The sequence below is a fragment of the Petromyzon marinus genome, chromosome 23, assembly GCF_048934315.1.
Source record: "Petromyzon marinus isolate PM22_M1 ecotype Great Lakes invasive population chromosome 23, UKy_Petmar_22M1.pri1.0, whole genome shotgun sequence".
NCBI classification, from domain to species: domain Eukaryota; kingdom Metazoa; phylum Chordata; class Hyperoartia; order Petromyzontiformes; family Petromyzontidae; genus Petromyzon; species Petromyzon marinus.
Genome location: NC_133689.1, coordinates 5,327,418 through 5,348,544, shown reverse-complemented (window position 1 = coordinate 5,348,544; position 21,127 = coordinate 5,327,418). Strand labels below are relative to the sequence as shown.

At 48.4% G+C, this 21,127-nt stretch overlaps 2 protein-coding genes across 2 annotated transcripts in view; both read left to right on the top strand.

The window, feature by feature from the left end:
* Positions 1 to 21,127, top strand: part of LOC116945221 (extracellular sulfatase Sulf-1-like) — a 371,767-nt gene that overhangs the window by 82,205 nt on the left and 268,435 nt on the right. The window lies entirely within an intron of this gene.
* LOC116945220 (solute carrier organic anion transporter family member 5A1-like) overlaps positions 1 to 21,127 on the top strand; it is a 51,535-nt gene that overhangs the window by 18,299 nt on the left and 12,109 nt on the right. Inside the window, exons 3-7 of the mRNA XM_032959521.2 lie at positions 11,251 to 11,383; positions 14,561 to 14,943; positions 15,923 to 16,087; positions 18,909 to 19,107; positions 20,020 to 20,182. Coding sequence (XP_032815412.2) covers positions 11,251 to 11,383; positions 14,561 to 14,943; positions 15,923 to 16,087; positions 18,909 to 19,107; positions 20,020 to 20,182 — 1,043 coding nt within the window. The remainder of the gene's footprint in view (positions 1 to 11,250; positions 11,384 to 14,560; positions 14,944 to 15,922; positions 16,088 to 18,908; positions 19,108 to 20,019; positions 20,183 to 21,127) is intronic.

Genomic DNA, 21,127 nt, shown 5'->3' with positions numbered 1-21,127 from the left:
GTGTGTTTGCTCGCGCGCGCAGCAATGTGGCGCATTGGGCCGGTCATCTCAAGTCAGTCGACCCATGGCACATTCTGAATCTGCCCTGTGACCTCCTTCCGGCGGGCGTTCGACACTTCACGTGGCCTTAACGTGCACGTAGCCTGGCACAAGCGCAGTGGTGACGTCGTCGCCGCTTTGTGGCGAATTGCGGTTGTTATTGCTGTTGTTGTGTGCGCAGCGGCAGGTCGATTCGACGGTGTCTCTCGTCCCCATAGCAGCCGAGCTGCTCGTAAACAGAGCGGGCCACGTGGTGGCCACGGCACTGCATCCCGCGGCTCGCGAGCGCTTTGCGCAATCGCCCCCATCATCGAGGATTGGAGGATTGAATCGTGAATGCCACGTGGGAGTCGCTATAGTCCTCCACCACAACCCCCCACAACTGTCATCCGCACCACCCGCCCCCCCCCCGTGACTTGATCACAGCTGATATACATGTTACCCCCCCCCCCCATCACCACCTCCCACCCACCCACCCTGTCCGACTTTTCTCTGAGCCCTGTCTGGTGTGCTATTTAAATATAGACGACTTTTGCGCCGTTGCATTAACTTCAAAAGGCATTGCACATCGTCGCTCCGGTTAAAAGGGGCTCGCTCGAGCCGGGATGATGAGCGCGTTGCTGCGATGTTGCGACGATGAAGTGCGACTTTGGCCGCGGACGTGGGAGTAGGAGCCCTGAAGGACAGATGTGGTGGGGAGACGGGGGAGGCAGACACCGAGACAGACATGGACAGAGAGAGAGACACACACACGCGCAAATACACAGATTGAGATGGACACGAGAGATAGATACTGCAGAGACTTCGACATTGGGGAGGACCGGGACCGGTTTAGAAAATCGTCGCCGGTGTTGGCCGTGAGCGGGAATCGAACTCGGGTCGCCGGCTTCCACCTCTGCCCGTCTCGCCCCAAAAATTAAATAAATTATCTGGCATTCACACAGAAATTAACACAAAGAGAAACAGACACGGAGAGAGACACGCAAATACAAAGGGAGACAGCGAGACAGAGACAACAGACAGACGTGGAAACAAACACAGGGAGAGAGACACAGACATGGAAAGATACAGAGATAGTCACGAATTGAAATAGAATTACTCTACCAAAAAAACCTACCATTTCAAATGAATATAATTACAAATTAACAAATAGGATATCATGTCATTATTGTTTAACTATAGCCCTGAGGTTTCTCCGCCGGGTTGCCGGACTCACTCTCTGCGATCGGGTGAGGAGCCCGGTAATCCGGGAGAACCTCAGAGTCGTGCCACCGCTGCTCCTCCGGACCGAGAGGAGCCAGTTGAGGTGGTTCGGGCACCTGGTAAGGATGCCCCCCGGTAGACTCCACCCTGGAACTCTACCGGGCAGCAGCAGCAGCTAGCAGCAGAAGCAGCAGCAGCAACAGCAGCAGCAGCAACAGCAGTAGTAGCAGCAGCAGCAGCACGTCCCACTGGGCGAAGGGCCCGGGGCTGGCCCAGGACACGCTGCTGCTGACGGGACGATGTCGCTTGGCTGGCCTGGGAACGCCTGGGAATTCCACAGGAAGAGCCAGAGTCTGTGTAGTGTAATAGTGTATCGTAGTGTAGTGTATAGTGTAGTAGTGTATAGTAATGTATAGTGTAGTGTATAGTAGTGTATAGTGTAGTAGTGTAGTGTATAGTGTAGTTTATAGTGTATACTAGTGTATAGTGTAGAGTAATGTATAGTGTAGTAGTGTATAGTGTAGTAGTGTATAGTAATGTATAGTAGTGTATAGTGTAGTAGTGTGTAGTGTAGTGTATAGTGGAGTGTATAGTGTAGTGTATAGTAATGTATAGTAGTGTATAGTGCAGGGGTCGGGAACCTTTTTGACTAAGAGAGCCATGAAAGCAAAAAAATTGGAAATTTATTTCAGTGAGAGCCATATAATATATTTTAAAAGTGAATTCAACTAAATGTCAGTATAATAAGCCTCTGAATTTATTCTTTTAAATAATGTTGTTATAACACTCACCATTAATGCGACTTCTGGTGCTGCACGGATTTGCTGATGTCTTTGTAGTCGGGTTGGTACTTGGTGAGGTTAAGCTTCATGCAAGCGTTGAGGCTTTCATCCGTTAAACGTGATCGTAGGTTGGACTTGATGTTTTTAAGATGTGAGAATGACTGCTCACATGCATACGTAGATCCAAACATGGTCAATACAGCAATACTCACACGCTGCAGTGTGTGGTATGTGACAGGAAGCGCGTTCCAAGTTTTGAGAATCAGCTGGTCTTCGGGTTGGAGTTTTTTTCATTTCTGTCCACATGTGCTTGCTCGCCAACTCCGCTTTCTGTCGTGTGATTCTTTCCAAATCTTCATTCAGTGACTTGAACTTATTCACCCACATGTCTGAGGCCTTCAGGTCAGCCACTTCTGCTTCAAAATCTCTGACGGAGACACCAGGGATGTAATTCAGGTCGGCTGTGTTCAGTGAACACTCGTTTGGATGGGTGATGAACTTAAAAAGACGAGTGTGCTCACGAAATTCTCCAAAGCGTGCTTTGAAGGACTGTAGGAGACTGGATGTGCAGCCAGCTAGCTGGTGGAGATCAAGGTTTTGAATGGGCTCACTTGCTGTGCATGCATCTTTAAATTGGCTCAGTTTTTCAAAATGTAGTAAACGACCTGTTTCAAGATCCGTGATGAAAAGCTCCAGCTTGTTTTCAAAAGCAAATACAGCTTGTTGAAGGGATAACACTGTATTTCCAATGCCTTGCATTTTCACGTTGAGCTGGTTCAGATGTTCAGTCAGATCTACGAGATAGTAAAACTTGAGGAGCCACTCGGTGTCGGCTAGCTCAGGATGCCCGACGCCTTTCATTTCAAGGAAAGTCCGGATTTCGTTCAGGCAAGCCGCAAAACGGCTAAGCACCTTCCCTCTTGACAACCAACGCACATTGCTGTGCAAAAGCAGACCAGGATAGTTATTTACAACTTCATCCAGCAGTGTTTTAAACTGGCGATCATTTAAGGCTCGGGCAACAATAAAGTTGATCACACGAATGACCAGCGACATCACTTCGCCAAACTGCCTGTCACACATCTGAGCACAAAGTGCCTCCTGGTGTATAATGCAATGGAAACTTAGGATGGGTCTATTTTCATGTTCACGGAGAAGCGCCACAAATCCTTTGTTTTTCCCCACCATACACGGAGCACCATCAGTACACACTGAGAGAAGTTTATCCATAGGTAGACTTTTTTCTTGAGCAAACTCCATGAAAGACTTGAATAAATCCTCACCTCTTGTGGACCCTTTTAATGGCAGAACAGCAAGACTTTCTTCGCGCAGTGTGTCACCAACAGCATATCTTGCAATCACGCTGAACTGCGACAAATGGCTCACGTCTGTTGACTCATCCAAAGCCAGAGAAAAGAACGGCGCTGCATTTATGTCCTTCACTTGCGTTTCCTCCACTTTGTTTGCCATCACGATGGTACGATCATGAACAGTTCTTGCCGACAGAGGCATGTCTTGTATCCGTTTGATTATCTTGTCTTTGTTCGGAAGATCATCAAAAAGTTCATTGGCTACATCCAGCATGAACGTTTTAGCATACTCGCCATCTGTGAATGGTTTTCCGTTCCTCACTATTGCTAAAGAACCAGCAAAGCTAGCCGAATTATAGTCACCTTGCCGGGTCCATACGCGGAGTTGCTGCTGGCTAGCTTGCACCCTGCTCAGAAGCTCTTGGCACGCTTTCTTTCTGCTGTCTCCCGCAGGGTATTTTGATGCAAAGGTAGCGTGGCGCGTGTCGAAGTGCCGCTTTACATTCGACCGTTTCAACGATGTAATTTTGTCATTGCAAATTAGACACACCGCAGAACCCGCTCTCTCCACAAAGGCGAATTCTTCGGTCCATTCGTCCTGAAATGTACGATACTCGTCGTCTTTTTTTCTTTTCGCCATCTTCTTCGTCGAAGGGTTAGCTTTGAGCTAATGACCGAGCAGACGCAGTCTCAGACTGATTCAAAAGGGGGCGTTTACCTGTTTTACCCAGCAACGGCAAACGTAGGCCAGTATCATCCAATTAAAATAATGGACAATTGCTCCTGCAGCCCTGAACAGGACATGCGCAGTGAAAAATCGATGGATGGATTAAAACAAGTGAGAATATTTTGTTTTATCTGCGAGCCATATGCAATCATCAAAAGAGCCACATCTGGCTCGCGAGCCATAGGTTCCCGACCCCTGGTATAGTGTATAGTAGTGTATAGTGTAGTAGTTTTATAGTGTAGTGTATAGTAGTGTATAGTGTAGTAGTGTATAGTGCAGTAGTGTATAGTAGTGTATAGTGTAGTAGTGTATAGTAATGTATAGTGTAGTGTATAGTAGTGTATAGTGTAGTAGTGTATAGTGTAGTGTATAGTGTATAGTAGTGTATATTGTAGTGTATAGTGTATAGTAGTGTATAGTGTAGTGTATAGTAATGTATAGTGTAGTGTATAGTAGTGTATAGTGTAGTGTATAGTAGTGTATAGTAATCTATAGTGTAGTGTATAGTAGTGTATAGTGTATAGTAGTGTATAGTGTATAGTAGTGTATAGTGTAGTAATGTATAGTAGTGTAGTAGTGTATAGTAGTGTATAGTAGTGTATAGTGTAGTAGTGTATAGTAATGTATAGTGTAGTGTATAGTAGTGTATAGTGTAGTGTATAGTAGTGTATATTGTAGTATATAGTGTATAGTAGTGTATAGTGTAGTGTATAGTAATGTATAGTGTAGTGTATAGTAGTGTATAGTGTAGTGTATAGTGTATAGTAGTGTATAGTAATCTATAGTGTAGTGTATAGTAGTGTATAGTGTAGTGTATAGTAGTTTATATTGTAGTGTATAGTGTATAGTAATGTATAGTATAGTGTATAGTAATGTATAGTGTAGTGTATAGTAGTGTATAGTGTAGTGTATAGTGTATAGTAGTGTATAGTAATGTATAGTGTAGTGTATAGTAGTGTATAGTGTAGTGTATAGTAGTGTATAGTGTAGTAATGTATAGTAGTGTAGTAGTGTATAGTGTAGTAGTGTATAGTAATGTATAGTGTAGTAGTGTATAGTAATGCATAGTAGTGTATAGTGTAGTAGTGTGTAGTGTATAGTGTAGTGTATAGTAGTGTATAGTGTAGATGTGTAGTGTATAGTGTAGTAGTGTATAGTGTAGTAGTGTATAGTGTAGTGTATAGTAGTGTATAGTGTAGTAGTGTATAGTGTAGTGTATAGTAGTGTATAGTGTAGTGTATAGTAGTGTATAGTGTAGTGTATAGTAGTGTATAGTGTAGTGTATAGTAGTGTATAGTGTAGTAGTGTATAGTGTAGCAGTGTATAGTGTAGTGTATAGTAGTGTATAGTGTAGTGTATAGTAGTGTATAGTGTAGTGTATAGTAGTGTATAGTGTAGTAGTGTCGTGCTGGAGTCTGTCGCCAGAAAAATGGAGGTGTGGACCGTGCTACTCAACACGCTGCCACCACGACTCTCAACAGGACAAGCAGATTGAGAGTTCGCTGATTAACGAACTAAACCAACTATAACCCTCCACCACCGAACAGAACCTATCAAATCGAGTTGTTTACATGGGGAAAAATTTGCCGCTCGAATTCGTTTTTTGTTCAGCAGAACTGGCAAACTGGAGTGGAAGCAATGCTGACTATTTGACCGTTCAGGTGCCACGAGGTGCCACGAAGTTACCAGGGCGGTCCGTGCAGGCGAACCAATCGAATAATTGCAGTTGCCTTAATTGGTTGTCCATTGGCAGTTTTTTTTCTCCTCCTGATGACGATCGCTTGCGTTGTGATCGAAACGTCGTAGTTTTCTGTTATTTTATTTCAACCTATCTACGTGACTTTACCGAAAGACCCAAAGAATAGGTTAGATTAGTTTAATCGGGTGAAGCCATTTAGCGGTTAGTTTAACGAGAAGGCTTTCCTAGATTGTATCATGGTGTTGGTCATTAAGCTGGAGCCATACTCTTTGGTTCTATTCGGCATCAAAGCTGGAGCTTTGATGCTTTTGGGATTTTATTTAAGGGTTCATTGGTTAATTAAATGAAAGTTAGGAGGGAGGGGGAGGATTAGCACTTCACAGTTGGTGTTGACCACCGGCCATCATCCGATTTTTTTTCCCCCCACCCAGGCCCACTCGACTTTTACGCAATCAATGTGATTCCTCAAATGACAGCTTTGTGTTCTCTGGTCTCATCACGTTGCGGTGGGCGTCTGTGAGGTCAAGCGGACAGCAGCCTGCGGTATGAACCCGGCAGAATCCCCGAATTCGATTCCCGCTCACGACCACCAATGCCAGTGATTATCTGAATCGGTACTGGGCCTCCCCTGGGTCGACTCAGCCTCAAATGAGTACCTGGTGCGGTGTGTAAACATCTGCACTAGGGAGATAAAGGCGGCCGGGCTGTGGTGCTGGCCACCCACCTCCTCGTGTGCTGCTGCAGCCTTCATAGGTGTTCGCCCCAACAGTCTGTTACAGGTTATACGTGGGATCTTTGTCTTTTTTTAGTCTCTCGCCCTCACTTTTCCTAGATTTCCTTCTTTTTGAAAAGAAATAAAACCAGATGCATTATCTTCCCTCGCTGGCAAAACCTGACTGCAGCATAAAAAAATATATAAGCAACGTAACAATGTTCCTGTACAAGACATTTTTTTCATCAGTGCAGTATCACCTTGCTCGGAGATACGGTTCATATCATGTACAGCCAACAAAGAAGCGGAAATTACATCTGAGAAGTGCGCAGAGTAGGCACAGATGACGTGGAATCGCGTGGAATTTTAAGTACAGAGAGAGAAGTGCATGGATCGTAGAATGAATGCGAATTAAATCCATCGTGGTAAATGTAAATTATTTCGCGCAGTGCTTTGATGCATCTCTAGCGATCGTAGATGCTCGTCAATGTGAATCGATTAATCGATGCATTGCTACATCCTTAATAACTGGTGCCAAACATGTACAGGAGAACCCCTCTTAACGACCACCCCTGTTAACGACTACTCGCTTAACCACGAGCTTCCATAGAGCCCAATGTGTAGTGTATAGTAGTGTAGTGTATAGTGTAGTGTATAGTAGTGTGGTGTATTGTACTGTAGTGTATAGTAGTGTGGTGTATAGTAGTGTAGTGTATAGTAGTGTATAGTGTAGTGTATAGTAATGTAGTGTATAGTGTAGTGTATAGTAGTGTATAGTGTAGTGTATAGTAGTGTATAGTGTAGTGTATAGTAGTGTAGTGTATAGTGTAGTGTATAGTAGTGTATATTAGTGTAGCGTATAGTGTATAGTGTAGTGTGTAGTGTAGTGTATAGTGTAGTGTATAGTAGTGTAGTGTATAGTGTAGTGTATAGTAGTGTAGTGTATAGTAGTGTAGTGTATATTAGTGTAGCGTATAGTGTATAGTAGAACACCCTCTTAACGACCACCCCTGTTAACGACTACTCGCTTAACCACGAGCCTCCATAGAGGCCAATGTGTAGTGTATAGTGTAGTGTATAGTAGTGTAGTGTATAGTAGTGTATAGTGTAGTGTATAGTGTAGTGTATAGTATTGTAGTGTATAGTAGTGTATAGTGTAGTGTATAGTAGTGTATAGTAGTGTAGTGTATAGTAGTGTATAGTGTAGTGTATAGTAGTGTAGTGTATAGTGTAGTGTATAGTATTGTAGTGTATAGTAGTGTATAGTGTAGTGTATAGTAGTGTAGTGTATAGTGTAGTGTATAGTAGTGTAGTGTATAGTGTAGTGTAGTGTATAGTGGTGTAGTGTATAGTAGTGTAGTGTATAGTATAGTAGTGTAGTGTATAGTGTAGTGTATAGTAGTGTAGTGTCTCCATAGAGCCCAATGTGTTCGCTTGCCGACCATTCCCCTATTAACGACGGGCTGTTGCAGGTATAGTAAATATTAATTAATGTATTACGTGACCATTTTTCTATCAATATTATGTGTTTATAGTGTTGTTAGTATCTTCATGTATTAATATCCATTGTTTAAATATTTTTTTAGTACTTTTATGGGTGAAAATGGGTAACTTTCGATGCTATCGGAACAAATGAAGCCTTTAACGGGTATTTCCGAAACTCGCTTTACAACCGAATCACTTAGCGACCTGTTTCGTGGAACCAAACACCGTCGTTAAAAGGGGTAATACCGCATGTCCACACATGTTTTTGAAATGCTGCTACCCAGAGCTACTGAACATCTGTTAAAAAAATCCTGCTGTACATCTGTAAAAATGCGATTTATAGCTCATCGAATTCTTCCAGTAGAAATAGTCTGATTCTGATGTTTCTACATATATATCGGCTTTTGCCGAGTTGTCAAATGTGGAATGCCTACTAGCCCGAGGTGACGTATAGAATGCTCGTTAAGTTAATTATTGGCAAAAATGTTATTCCTGTTTTGTTGCGAAACCCATCGCCTTAGGGCTGGGGACCCAAGTGCGGCCACATCTGCCCATGACCCCTGGATCTAGAGGTCACCTCTGTTGCCCCTTTGCCTAAATAACACGCTCTAGCGCATCAAATATTTGACTGACTGCCGTGTACAATTGCACGCTCTTGTCGATGTGAAATGCCACCGCTGATGCTGCTGCTGATGATGTGGTGGTGGTGGTGGTGGCCACGATACAGTCGTGATAGTTCTGATGGTCATGATTATGGTTAATGAGGCAACGTTATCACTTTTGGCAGCCCAAAGCCAGTGGTGGAAATGTCGCAGTCCCTCGTCGGTGGACTGTCTTTCCATAGCGTGAAGATTGCTCATGTCGTACAAAGTGATCCCAGAGGGCTGAGATATGCCACTGCTGATGGTGATGGTGATGTTGTTGTTGCTCTTAACGCTGCTGCTGCTACTGCTGATGAGGACAACTGTATTGCCACTGCTGATCTTATCTTATGTAGATGTATGTAGCAAATTAACTAAAGGCGCTTTGCAACAATTGTAAAATTGTAACATACCTCCGATGAGCACGGTGGGCAACGTATGGTGCGAAATAAATTAAACATACATACCAAGAGTGAGGGTTATTGAAAGTGGTGGCGTAGTTTTAGTTACTATTGCTGCTAATGCTGCTGATGAAAAATGTTTCCCCTTGCTACTGCTGATGCTCTTGCTGATGATGACGTCAATGGTATTGCTGCTGATGATGATGGATGCTGCTGCTCCTACTGCTGCTAACTAATGAGCGCTCTGCTCTGCAGGCCTAGCCTAGCGATTGCAACATTGTTTACGGCTGAGGGAAAAAAATGAACGAGGTGTAATCAGGCTGAGACACGGAGTCACTTGGTAACAGGCGTTGGTGGAGCCTCGTGGGAGCGGAGTGTGATGTCGCTCGTGTACGCAAGTCACCTCTGCACCAAGCACAGCGTCCTCCGGAGAGGATGGGGCCAAATGACACAGATTCACATCTGTCCGTCTGTCTCGTAAATTAAAGAAATTATCTGGCGGCGCTGCTGATGCTGTTGCGTTGATATTGGTGCAGAATGACGATGAACAAACTCCAAACTCAACGCGTTCATCAATATAGTGCTGTGGCCTTTTAAAATATGCATAATTGGCGACGTTTCGGGCAATGGTCCTTTTTTCATAGAACACAGGGAAGGCAGAGATGTAGATTCGAGAGGTAGAGTGAACGTCTGTTTCTCTGCGTGTCTATCTCCACGCCTATCTGCGTCTGTCCATTCATCGCTCTAGTTTTCTCCCTGTTTGAACATCGTTTCACTCTTAATGTATCTCTGCCCCGATCCCCTTGTTTATGTTAACGCCTGTGGTGGTGGTGGCTGTGGTGGTATGGGGCAGTGGTTTAGCACCCTGCACCATGAGCTCACTGAGCCAGGCTCAGTTGCTGTTTGTGCCCCAACATCGCCAGCTGCTATCCGGGACCTGGCTTGGGAAATTCTCGACATTGACTCAGCCTAAAATTAATACTTAGGTTGGTCATTTTATCTTCTTTGGTTCTTTCGGTAAAGTTACGTAGAATGAGAATAAAATAATAAATTGATAAAATAAAATAACACAATAATATTCTCACGACGTTTCGGCCACAACACAAGCGGCTTTCATCAGGTGAAGGGACGAGACTGTCTGGTAGGACAGCGCTGTCCTCTCATTCTACGTGACTTTACCGAAAGAACCAAAGAAGATGAATCCTTGCAGTCACGAAAGCTTTAAATCGAAATTGGTAATTTTAGTTTCCAAAAGGTTGGTCTGTACTGAAGTTTAACAAAAGGCGGCTTCACTCAGCCCTCCCACCCGCCCACGTTCCTTTCTGGCCCCCCCCTCACCTGACCTATAAATGATCCAAGTCGTCTCGGAATTGTGCACTTGACACAGATATTCTGCTGTGACTGTTCCACCTGAAGGCGGACGCTTGTGTTGCCCCCGAAACGTCTTGATTTAATTGTTTTATTTTATTTTACCTACGTGACTTTACCGAATAAAACCAAAGAGTATTAGTGCGGTGCGTTCAACAGTGAACATACTGACCTTAATAGCTGCTCGCTAACATTGATAATTCCATTGATATAGCACTTTTCACCAAGGATCTCAAACGATAATGTATTTTTTTTTATTTAAAGCTTTCGTGGCTGCAGGGATTCATATTCTTGGTTCTTTCGGTAAAGTCACGTAGAAGGGAAACAATACAATAATAAATATATAAAAAAACGTGAGAATTTTATACTTTTATATATATTTTATTATTTTATTGTTTCCCTTCTACGTGACTTTACCGAAAGAACCAAGAAGATGATGTATTTGTTATATACCACCCTGCCACCCCCACCCCGCCCGCCTCTCAATGTGCCAAGGCATCTCAGACCACCTTACATCTCATCTCAAACATTTGAAAAGGCACCCACCCCCCCAAGTGGCAGCGGTCACTGTGGGCACAAGGTGAGCAAAGCACACCTGGCCTGCGGACGGGCATTAGTCTGCCAGTTGGGGGTCCGATGATCTCCGAATTTGTATCTATTTCATAATTTCGTATGGCTGTGCGTTCAGGAGCTAAATCCCAATGTCCGCTAGCCACGAGAAGGCTTGAGAGGAGTTTTGGGTTTTTTTTTGCCGGACGACGTTGATTACAATGTGCCTCATCCCAAGCGGAGTCATCTGCCGTGTAATTTTACGAAATTGGCAAATTTGGATTGACGATGGATGCCCTCTGCCTCCCCCCCCCCCACCCCACCCCTCTCTCAGCGGCGCTCTACGTGATGGGGGCCCTGGGCCCTGCTGCTGGGTACCTGCTCGGGGGGTTCCTCATCGGGTTCCCCGAGTGGCCGGGGGAGCAGAGCTCCTTGAGCCAGGACGATCCTCGCTTCATTGGAAACTGGTAGGGACCCCCTCGAGTGAGAGTCAGGGTGATGATGATGTAGGGACCCCCTTGAGTGAGAGTCAAGGTGATGATCATGATGATGTAGGGACCCCCTCGAGTGAGAGTGAGGGTGATGATGATGTAGGGACCCCCTCGAGTGAGAGTCAAGGTGATGATCATGATGATGTAAGGACCCCCTCGAGTGAGAGTCAGGGTGATGATGATGATGTAGGGACCCCCTCGAGTGAGAGTCAGGGTGATGATGATGATGTAGGGACCCCCTCGAGTGAGAGTCAAGGTGATGATGATGATGTAGGGACCCCCTCGAGTGAGAGTCAAGGTGATGATGATGTAGGGACCCCCTCGAGTGAGAGTCAGGGTGATGATGGTGATGTAGGGACCCCCTCGAGTGAGAGTCAAGGTGATGATGATGTAGGGACCCCCTCGAGTGAGAGTCAGGGTGATGATGATGATGTAGGGACCCCCTCGAGTGAGAGTCAAGGTGATGATGATGTAGGGACCCCCTCGAGTGAGAGTCAGGGTGATGATGGTGATGTAGGGACCCCCTCGAGTGAGAGTCAAGGTGATGATGATGTAGGGACCCCCTCGAGTGAGAGTCAGGGTGATGATGATGATGATGTAGGGACCCCCTCGAGTGAGAGTCAAGGTGATGATGATGATGATGTAGGGACCCCCTCGAGTGAGAGTCAAGGTGATGATGATGATGTAGGGACCCCCTCGAGTGAGAGTCAAGGTGATGATGATGATGATGTAGGGACCCCCTCGAGTGAGAGTCAGGGTGATCATGATGATGTACGGACTCCCTCGAGTGAGAGTCAAGGTGATGATGATGATGTAGGGACCCCCTCGAGTGAGAGTCAGGGTGATGATGATGATGTAGGGACCCCCTCGAGTGAGAGTGAGGGTGATGATGATGTAGGGACCCCCTCGAGTGAGAGTGAGGGTGATGATGATGTAGGGACCCCCTCGAGTGAGAGTCAGGGTGATGATGATGATGTAGGGACCCCCTCGAGTGAGAGTCAGGGTGATGATGATGATGTAGGGACCCCCTCGAGTGAGAGTCAAGGTGATGATGATGATGATGTAGGGACCCCCTCGAGTGAGAGTCAGGGTGATGATGATGATGTAGGGACCCCCTCGAGTGAGAGTCAAGGTGATGATGATGATGATGTAGGGACCCCCTCGAGTGAGAGTCAGGGTGATGATGATGATGTAGGGACCCCCTCGAGTGAGAGTCAAGGTGATGATGATGATGATGTAGGGACCCCCTCGAGTGAGAGTCAAGGTGATGATGATGATGTAGGGACCCCCTCGAGTGAGAGTCAGGGTGATGATGATGATGTGGCGACCCCCTCGAGTGAGAGTCAAGGTGATGATGATGTAGGGACCCCCTCGAGTGAGAGTCAGGGTGATGATGATGTACGGACTCCCTCGAGTGAGAGTCAAGGTGATGATGATGTAGGGACCCCCTCGAGTGAGAGTCAGGGTGATGATGATGATGTGGGGACCCCCTCGAGTGAGAGTCAAGGTGATGATGATGATGATGTACGGACCCCCTCGAGTGAGAGTCAGGGTGATGATGATGTAGGGACCCCCTCGAGTGAGAGTCAGGGTGATGATAATGATGTAGGGACCCCCTCGAGTGAGAGTCAGGGTGATGATGATGATGTGGGGACCCCCTCGAGTGAGAGTCAAGGTGATGATGATGATGATGTAGGGACCCCCTCGAGTGAGAGTCAGGGTGATGATGATGATGTAGGGACCCCCTCGAGTGAGAGTCAGGGTGATGATGGTGATGTAGGGACCCCCTCGAGTGAGAGTCAAGGTGATGATGATGTAGGGACCCCCTCGAGTAAGAGTCAGTGTGATGATGATGTAGGGACCCCCTCGAGTGAGAGTCAGGGTGATGATGATGATGTAGGGACCCCCTCGAGTGAGAGTCAGGGTGATGATGATGATGATGATGTAGGGACCCCCTCGAGTGAGAGTCAGGGTGATGATGGTGATGTAGGGACCCCCTCGAGTGAGAGTCAGGGTGATGATGATGATGTAGGGACCCCCTCGAGTGAGAGTCAAGGTGATGATGATGATGATGATGTAGGGACCCCCTCGAGTGAGAGTCAAGGTGATGATGATGATGATGTAGGAACCCCCTCGTGTGAGAGTCAAGGTGATGATGGTGATGTAGGGACCCCCTCGAGTGAGAGTCAAGGTGATGATGGTGATATAGGGACCCCTCCAGTGAAGGTGATGATGATGATGTAGGAACCCCCTTCTGTGAGGGTGAAGGTGATGACGATGTAGGGACTCCTCCAGTAAGAGTGATGATAATGATGTAGGGACCCCTCCAGTGACAGTGAAGGTGATGATGATGATGATGTAGGGACCCCTTCAGTAAGAATGAAGGTGATGATGATGATGATGTAGGGACCCCTCCAGTGACAGTGAAGGTGATGATGATGATGATGTAGGGACCCCTTCAGTAAGATTGATGATGATGATGTAGGGACCCCTCCAGTGAGGGTGAAGGTGATGATGATGATGTAGGGACCCCTTCAGTAAGAATGAAGGTGATGATGATGATGATGTAGGGACCCCTCCAGTGACAGTGAAGGTGATGATGATGATGTAGGGACCCCTTCAGTAAGATTGATGATGATGATGATGTAGGGACCCCTCCAGTGAGGGTGAAGGTGATGATGATGATGATGTAGGGACCCCTTCAGTAAGATTGATGATGATGATGTAGGGACCCCTCCAGTGAGGGTGAAGGTGATGATGATGATGTAGGGACCCCTCCAGCGACAGTGAAGGTGATGATGATGTAGGGACCCCTTCAGCAAGAGTGAAGATGATGATGATAATGATGTAGGGACCCCCTTCAGTGAGAGTGATGATTATGTAGGAACCCCCTCCAGTGAGAGTGAAAGTGATGATGATGTAGGGACCCCTTCAGTGAGGGTGAAGATGATGGTGATGAAGACGTACAGCACAGTGTCCCAGGCCCTTCTTGCCACGTGACAAGAAGGGCCTGGGCAGGCAGGGCCTGAGACGTGGTCAAGGACCCAATTAATGTTGCCGCCATCGCAACGTTGCCGCCCCGCTAACGGCTCCCCGTGCCGCGTGACCCCGGCGTGCCACCCACCCCCCCCCCCCCCCCCCGCCGTGCTCCAGGTGGGGCGGCTTCCTCCTCTGCTCAATGGCCATGCTTCTCGTGGTCGTGCCCATGTTCGCGTATCCCAAGCGGCTGCCTCCCCGCGCCTCCCGCAACGCCAGGGGGCCTCCGACGAGTCTCGGTTGGCCCGATGACCTCCGGTGGCGGCAGCAGCAGCAGGCGGCGGGCAAAGTGAACGGCGAGGAGGAGGAGGAGGAGGAGAGGAGGAGGAGGAGGAAGAGGAAGGAGTTGGAGGAGGCCGAGTCGGCCAGCGTCCAGGACTCCGCCGTTTCCTGCACCAGCGTCTGCAGCATCGCCGCGAGCGTCCCCTCGCCCGCCACGGACGCAGGAGGGCGAGTTCCCCAGCGAACCTCAACGATGAACTTTGGCGATGACATGCGAGGTGACCGCTTACGGTAGCGTGCCTGGGGGGTGCGGGGGTGTGGGGGGGGGTGCGGGTGCTAGGCAAATGTCACGATTTGTGCTGGTAGTCTTGAAGGTGAAGAGAGATTCCCAGAGCCTCTTTGTTGTTGGCCGGACAGTTTGAGAAAGTGGCCAAATTTCTGCCTTCCATTTACGATTTGGCTCATTTCCTGTGAACACTTCTGTCGGGCTCACCCGAGCCGTCAGCGTTTCGCGTAGCGCGGTCGGCTACGTACGGTGCAAAAGAAGTTCAACGTAAGTGCAGATGGTGAATCTGTAACGCGGACTCGCATTTTCTATAATGACAGAGTGATGTATTGTGATAAGGAGGTAGTGTTGAGGCCGAGACCGTAACGTCGTCTCCACTTAGGTGGCTCCATAAATTACGACCCAGGAATATCAGCGGTGCTGCCTCAGTGCTCTTGCACATGAGAATTTACAAGCCCTATGCGCCGCCCATTCACCTCTTAAAATGTTACTCTTGTTCCTGTTCTGCCGTTAGGTCTGCTGACTTGCCCGAATAGCGGTGCTATGCACGTCATGCTCAAGCGGTTAATTGAGCAGCAACGCTCTTGCCGACGGAAACTGCAAGTGCTGAGTGCTGTATTGGTAACGTGCGTGTTTGTGCAAGCGAGTGTGTGTGTGTGTATCTGAGTGTATTTGTGCTTTATTGGGGAGCCGTAGTGCAGCGGGTTAGCACGCTGCGCTGCAAACCAGGCGACCCGAGTTTTTATTCCCCCTCACGGCCATACATCTGAACCGGTCCCGGACCTCCCCTAGGTCGACTCAGCCTCAAATGAGCACCTGGCGTGATGTGTAAACGTCTCCACTGGGGAGACAAAGGCGACCGGGCGTGGTGCCGTGGCGGCCTTCACAGGTGCTCACTAACAGCACTTGCCCCTACAGTGCGCGTAGGCTACCCGGGAGATCTTCTTCGTCTTTGTGTGCTTGCGGTGCAGAGCTTCCCCGTGCGGCAGTGCGCATCATGGCCAACAAGCCCTTCCTATTCGTGAGCCTCTCCTACACGGCCGAGTGTGCCATCGTCACAGCACTCATCACCTTCATCCCCAAGTTCATCGAGTCTCAGTTCGGAGTCCCTGCGTCCCGAGCCAGCACCTACACCGGTACTCGCTCCCTCTCTCACTCCATCTCTCTCTCTCTCTCTGACCATCTGTATTTGTCTCCCCCGTCTCTCTCCACCTGTCTCTCTCTCTCTCTCTCACCCGCACCGATCTTTTTGACCATCTCCCTCTAGCGAGTCTCTCACTCTTCGTCCCTCTAACCACCTCTCACTTTTCTCTCTCGCTCTTAACATTTATCAGCATCTCTCTCTCTCTCTGTCTGTCTTTAGTCTCTCCTACCCTCTCTCATTTACCATCTCTCTCTTTCTGTTTCTGCAGTCTCTCTCCGTCTCTCTTACCATCCCTCTATATCACTCTTCATCTCTGCAACACTACAGTATCTCTCTCACTCTCCACCTTTCTCGCAATCCCTCTCAATCGATCTCTTCCGTGTTCTCTCACATTCCTCTCTGTACCGGGAACGTGCGGTCAGGGGAGGCAGGGGAGGCAGAGCCTCACCTGGCATACTCCAATGAAAATAGCTGTTACGATAAGTAAAAAAAAAGAATAATCAAATCAAATAAATATAAATATTTTTCCACTGATCTGTGTTATAAATGTAATTTCTGTACGATTCCAATCATTTTCATAGTCAAAATCGCCAAATTTGCGGAGCTCCGTTGCAAATACAGGAAGAGACGAGAGGTGAGGCAGCGACGAGCTCAGCCTCACCTCTGATTGCGCAACCCCTCAGTAACTGGATGGAGCGCGGGCAATAAGCGCGTGCCTGTTACTATCTCTCTGTGTGTCACCAATGTAATGTTTGTAGACCCCTTCATTTCATGTCCTCGCCTTCCATACTCCAGGTAACTTATTTCACGTACGTGTATAAAGATATTTAGGCTCGCTGGTCTCGTCATGAAACTGCAATAGAAAGCACCAGGGGAGGCAGCTATCACATCTGCCTCACTGAGGGGGACGTGTCTAAAACGCCCCCCTCAGTAAGGACACGCCCCCCTCCGTGAGGCCACGCCCCTCTCAGTGAGTGAATCTGGCTGTGACACTAGCCAGTGCCTCCCCAGCCATTGACCTCACCGCACGTCACTGCTCTGTACATCTCACTCACTACGCTCTGTGTGTGTACGAGTCATCACGAGTTCACTACGCCTGTTTCACCTGATACACTAGGCACCCTTTGCACAGGAGATGTTCCACCTTAAGGGATGATCCAGGTGAAATATGTTGATGCGTGAACGTAAAATTGTCGACACATTCTCTCCGTCTCTCTTTCCACTCCCTATCTCCCTCTGTTTTTTGTTTTTTTTCACTGCACATTCACAACAACCGTCTCTCGTGCCTGAAACGTCTCCCGTTATATATTTTTTTATGTTAAGGTCGCACTGTTATTGACTGATAATTGGTTGAGTACTCGTCATTGTTGGCAATTGTTATTGTGCACCACCGCCAATGCAGCAGCAGCAGCATCTCACAATGATGTCTCGTCTTACACAAAAAAGTTCCCGGCGAAGAAGTGAAAGTACAGGAAGAAAGAGCCTTGCCAACGAATAATCAAAGGCAAACTCACGTATTGAATTGCATCGATCAGCTTCCGTTGACGCCACTCATTGTGCAATTCGTGACAAAACGAGTGGCCATGGAAACGTGGAGGGTGGATGACGGGAGGGGAGCGGTGGAGGTCGATGGGTAAAATGCTTCATCATCACCGCCACCATCACTGACTGCTGCCGTGCACAAGGAAACAGATGACTGCGAACAATCGATGCTTGTTTTGAAATGATGTCATCTCCTCGCAGCGAGAAGGCTACTCTGCGAATTAAATAGCATGGCAGCTGTGAGAGCCTAATGGCTACCAACTACAGCGAAGGCCACCGCCCCACCCACCCCGTATGACTATAAACATTCACTTCCCCGAATTTCCATTTGGGCAAAATCAATTAAAAGGCGGCCCGAAGAAAATTAAAATTACCGTAGCTGTTGTTGTTGTTGAGCTGTCAGCCGATGAGCCCGCGGGGTCAGTTCCCTCCCGCCGAGGCGGGGTTCATGTACTTAACGTCACAATGCAAATCTGATCGTCGTATTTATCGAAAGAAGGGAAGTTCGGGTGACACATTCGCCGCCGACTGTGCTACTCGAGGTGCGGTCAAACGTGCTGTTTTTGGAGTGATGTCGCCGCAGTCGCGTGATTCAGAATAAAGAATCAGAATATTTATCATGGAGAAATCCGATGAGCTGTGAAGCTCATTTTCACGGAAGCCCAGTAGATTCAGTGGGGCCGATCCGCAACTGCGGGCCCTGTTGCAAGTGAGCTAGGCAGCTATTGTGGGGAAAGAGCAACCATTTAATGCAATAAACTCAACACATTTGCCAATAACACTGTGGCCTTCAAAATATAAATATATAATGGGAGACGTTTTAGGCAGTGATCCTTCTGCATGGGACATTTGATGTACACATCGTATGTGCTGTGAAGAAGAGCAATGGCCAGACATGTCGCCTATTATATATTTTAGTTTTTTTTTAAGGCAAAGCAGCATCGTTGGTGAATGTATTCGAGTGTTTATGTTAATTGTGCTTTTGCACCACTGGGAAATGCAGCAGCTGCAGCAGCAGCAGCATCGCCGCCAGGATTAGTTTCACGTGGTAAATGGCGCGGACGAAGGTGGAACAAGCGCACACTCGGTTGAATCGCAGCCCATCGTGCATTCCGTCATATCGACGACCACTTTGCGATTGTCGCGAAGACTCGCCCTCGCCATGGAAACGTGGACTTCCCACCACTGAGCCGCGGCCGCCAAAGTGAAATGACCAATGACCCAAAATGCTCGAACTAGGACGGTTGTGATTGTGCCCGGCTGGTATCCAGGACTCATCATCGTGCCGGGCGCCGGCGTGGGCCTCCTGCTGGGTGGCTACATCATCAAGCGGCTGCAGATGAGCGCCTGCGAGGCCGCGCGGCTCGCCCTCTGCTGCAGCGGCGTCTCCCTGCTCTGCTTCTCCACGCTCTTCATCGTCGGCTGTGAGAGCATCAACCTGGGGGGCATCAGCATCCCCTACACCACCGGGTAACGAAGGGGGTGGGGGGGTTGGGTGGGAGGGCCCTCTACGTTGCCATCGTCCCCTTTCTTCTCGCCGTGAATTCGTATTCGATTGAAAGTTGTCGTCGTTAGCAGCAGCAGCAGCAGCTAGCGGCGGCGGCAGTAAAAGCGTAGCAGCACAGGTACGAGCAGACGCAGCAGCAGCAGCAGCAGCAACAACAAGAATGACCAGTATCGGCAACAGATGTCCGAGACGGATGCCGGCAATTTCGTGGCAAGACAGGATGGGCAGTGCAGGAGCACGGCGGGAGAACAACGCAGGTCAGGTGAGCGCTGCGGCTACGATCAGCCAACTGAGGGATGCGCTGGGTGGGACGCGTAGTGCAGGACGCGAGGGGGGTGGGTCAGGGGGAGGATCGATTGCCGACACGGACTATCGGAGTGGTCTCCGATAGTCCGGCGACCAGGGGAGAAGAGCAAACTTCAGGTGGCGGGAGGCTTTTCACTTAAAACTTTCGTGACTGCAGTAATTCATATTTCTTTGGTTCTTTCTGGTAAAGTCACGTAGATATAAAATAATAAATTAATTAATAATAAAATAAACATTTCATAAAAGCGATCGTCATCAGGCGCCTGCATGTGGTGGGAGACTGTCAGGGCAGATTTCGGAGGTCGCTTTGCGTCTCTGCTGTGCAGCGGCGGTGCGGATCTGGCAGAGGGAGAGTGGGACACGTGCCGTCAACGACGTATGGCGGTGGCACGAACACCTCCGATTAGCACGGCTGGCTACGTATGGCGCGAAAGAAGTTCAACGCACGCGCACGCACGCACACACACACACCCACACCAGCGTCGGATTTGGCCCCGATGACGCCTCGATCGTCGAGGAGAGAGAGAGAGAGACGGCTGACCGGCTCTCCCGGGCGCTACCCTGTGCAGACCCTCGCTGACCGTGCGACAGCGCAACCTGACGGGCAGCTGCAACGAGCGCTGCGGGTGCCGCGCGGGACGCTACTCTCCCGTGTGCGGCTCCGACGGGGTCACCTACTTCAGTCCCTGCCTGGCGGGGTGCAGCGGCGTGATCAACGACACGGCCACAGGCGTGAGTGTGCAGCAGCAGCAGCAGCAGCATCAGCATCAGCAGCTAACCACCGCCGTTCGCCACCAAGTGGCGGTCACGTTGGCATCGCGCTTGTGCCAGGCCAGATGCACTTCTGCGGCCGTCTGGAACGCTCTTCCTTCCGTTATTGGGACGCCACTGGAGCAGGGGTGGTCATCCCGTAACAGACCAATAGCCAAAAAGTACACCATTAAGTTCTGCAAAGAGCCAAGTGTTTATATTAGTGTGTGTGTATATATATTGATAGTTTTCGGCACAGCACGGGAGACATTATTCTTTGATACATGTGATAGTGTGTTCTACGTTATGCCCCTTAGTATGTTCTACGTCACGCCGCATGAGGCTCAGGAGATGCCTGTTGGCCACCGCTGTACTGGAGCTGTGCACCTTTAAATCATCTCGATTGAAAACTAATTTCCTTACAACTGCTTTACGTGTCGTCCTTCCCCCGCACCTCTGATAAACACGGTTGGCTGCGTGCGGTGCGAAAAAAGTTCAGCATACATGCTTGCATACGTGATGTGTTGAAGGCTTGCTGCTGGCAGGAGGTCACAGATCAGACCCAGGTGGCATGGGTTGACTGAGAAGGATGACTGGCAAATACACCACATGTGCTTATTCCTGTACACACTCCCAACACACACATGCAAGCATACTCACACGCACAAAGACAAATACAAAGATCCCCCCGTATAGGCTTCACATAATGTTGGGCCATATATTTATGTATGTACATATTGAACTTCTTTTGCACATTACGTAGCCAACCGCGCCCATGGGTTTGTTACGTACAGTGCTGTTAGCGAGCATCTATGAAGGCCGACACTGCACATGAGAGGATGGATGTCCAGCACCACACCCGGCCGCCTTTGTATCCCGAGTGGCGATGTTTACACATCGCACACCAGGCATTAATTTAAGGCTGAA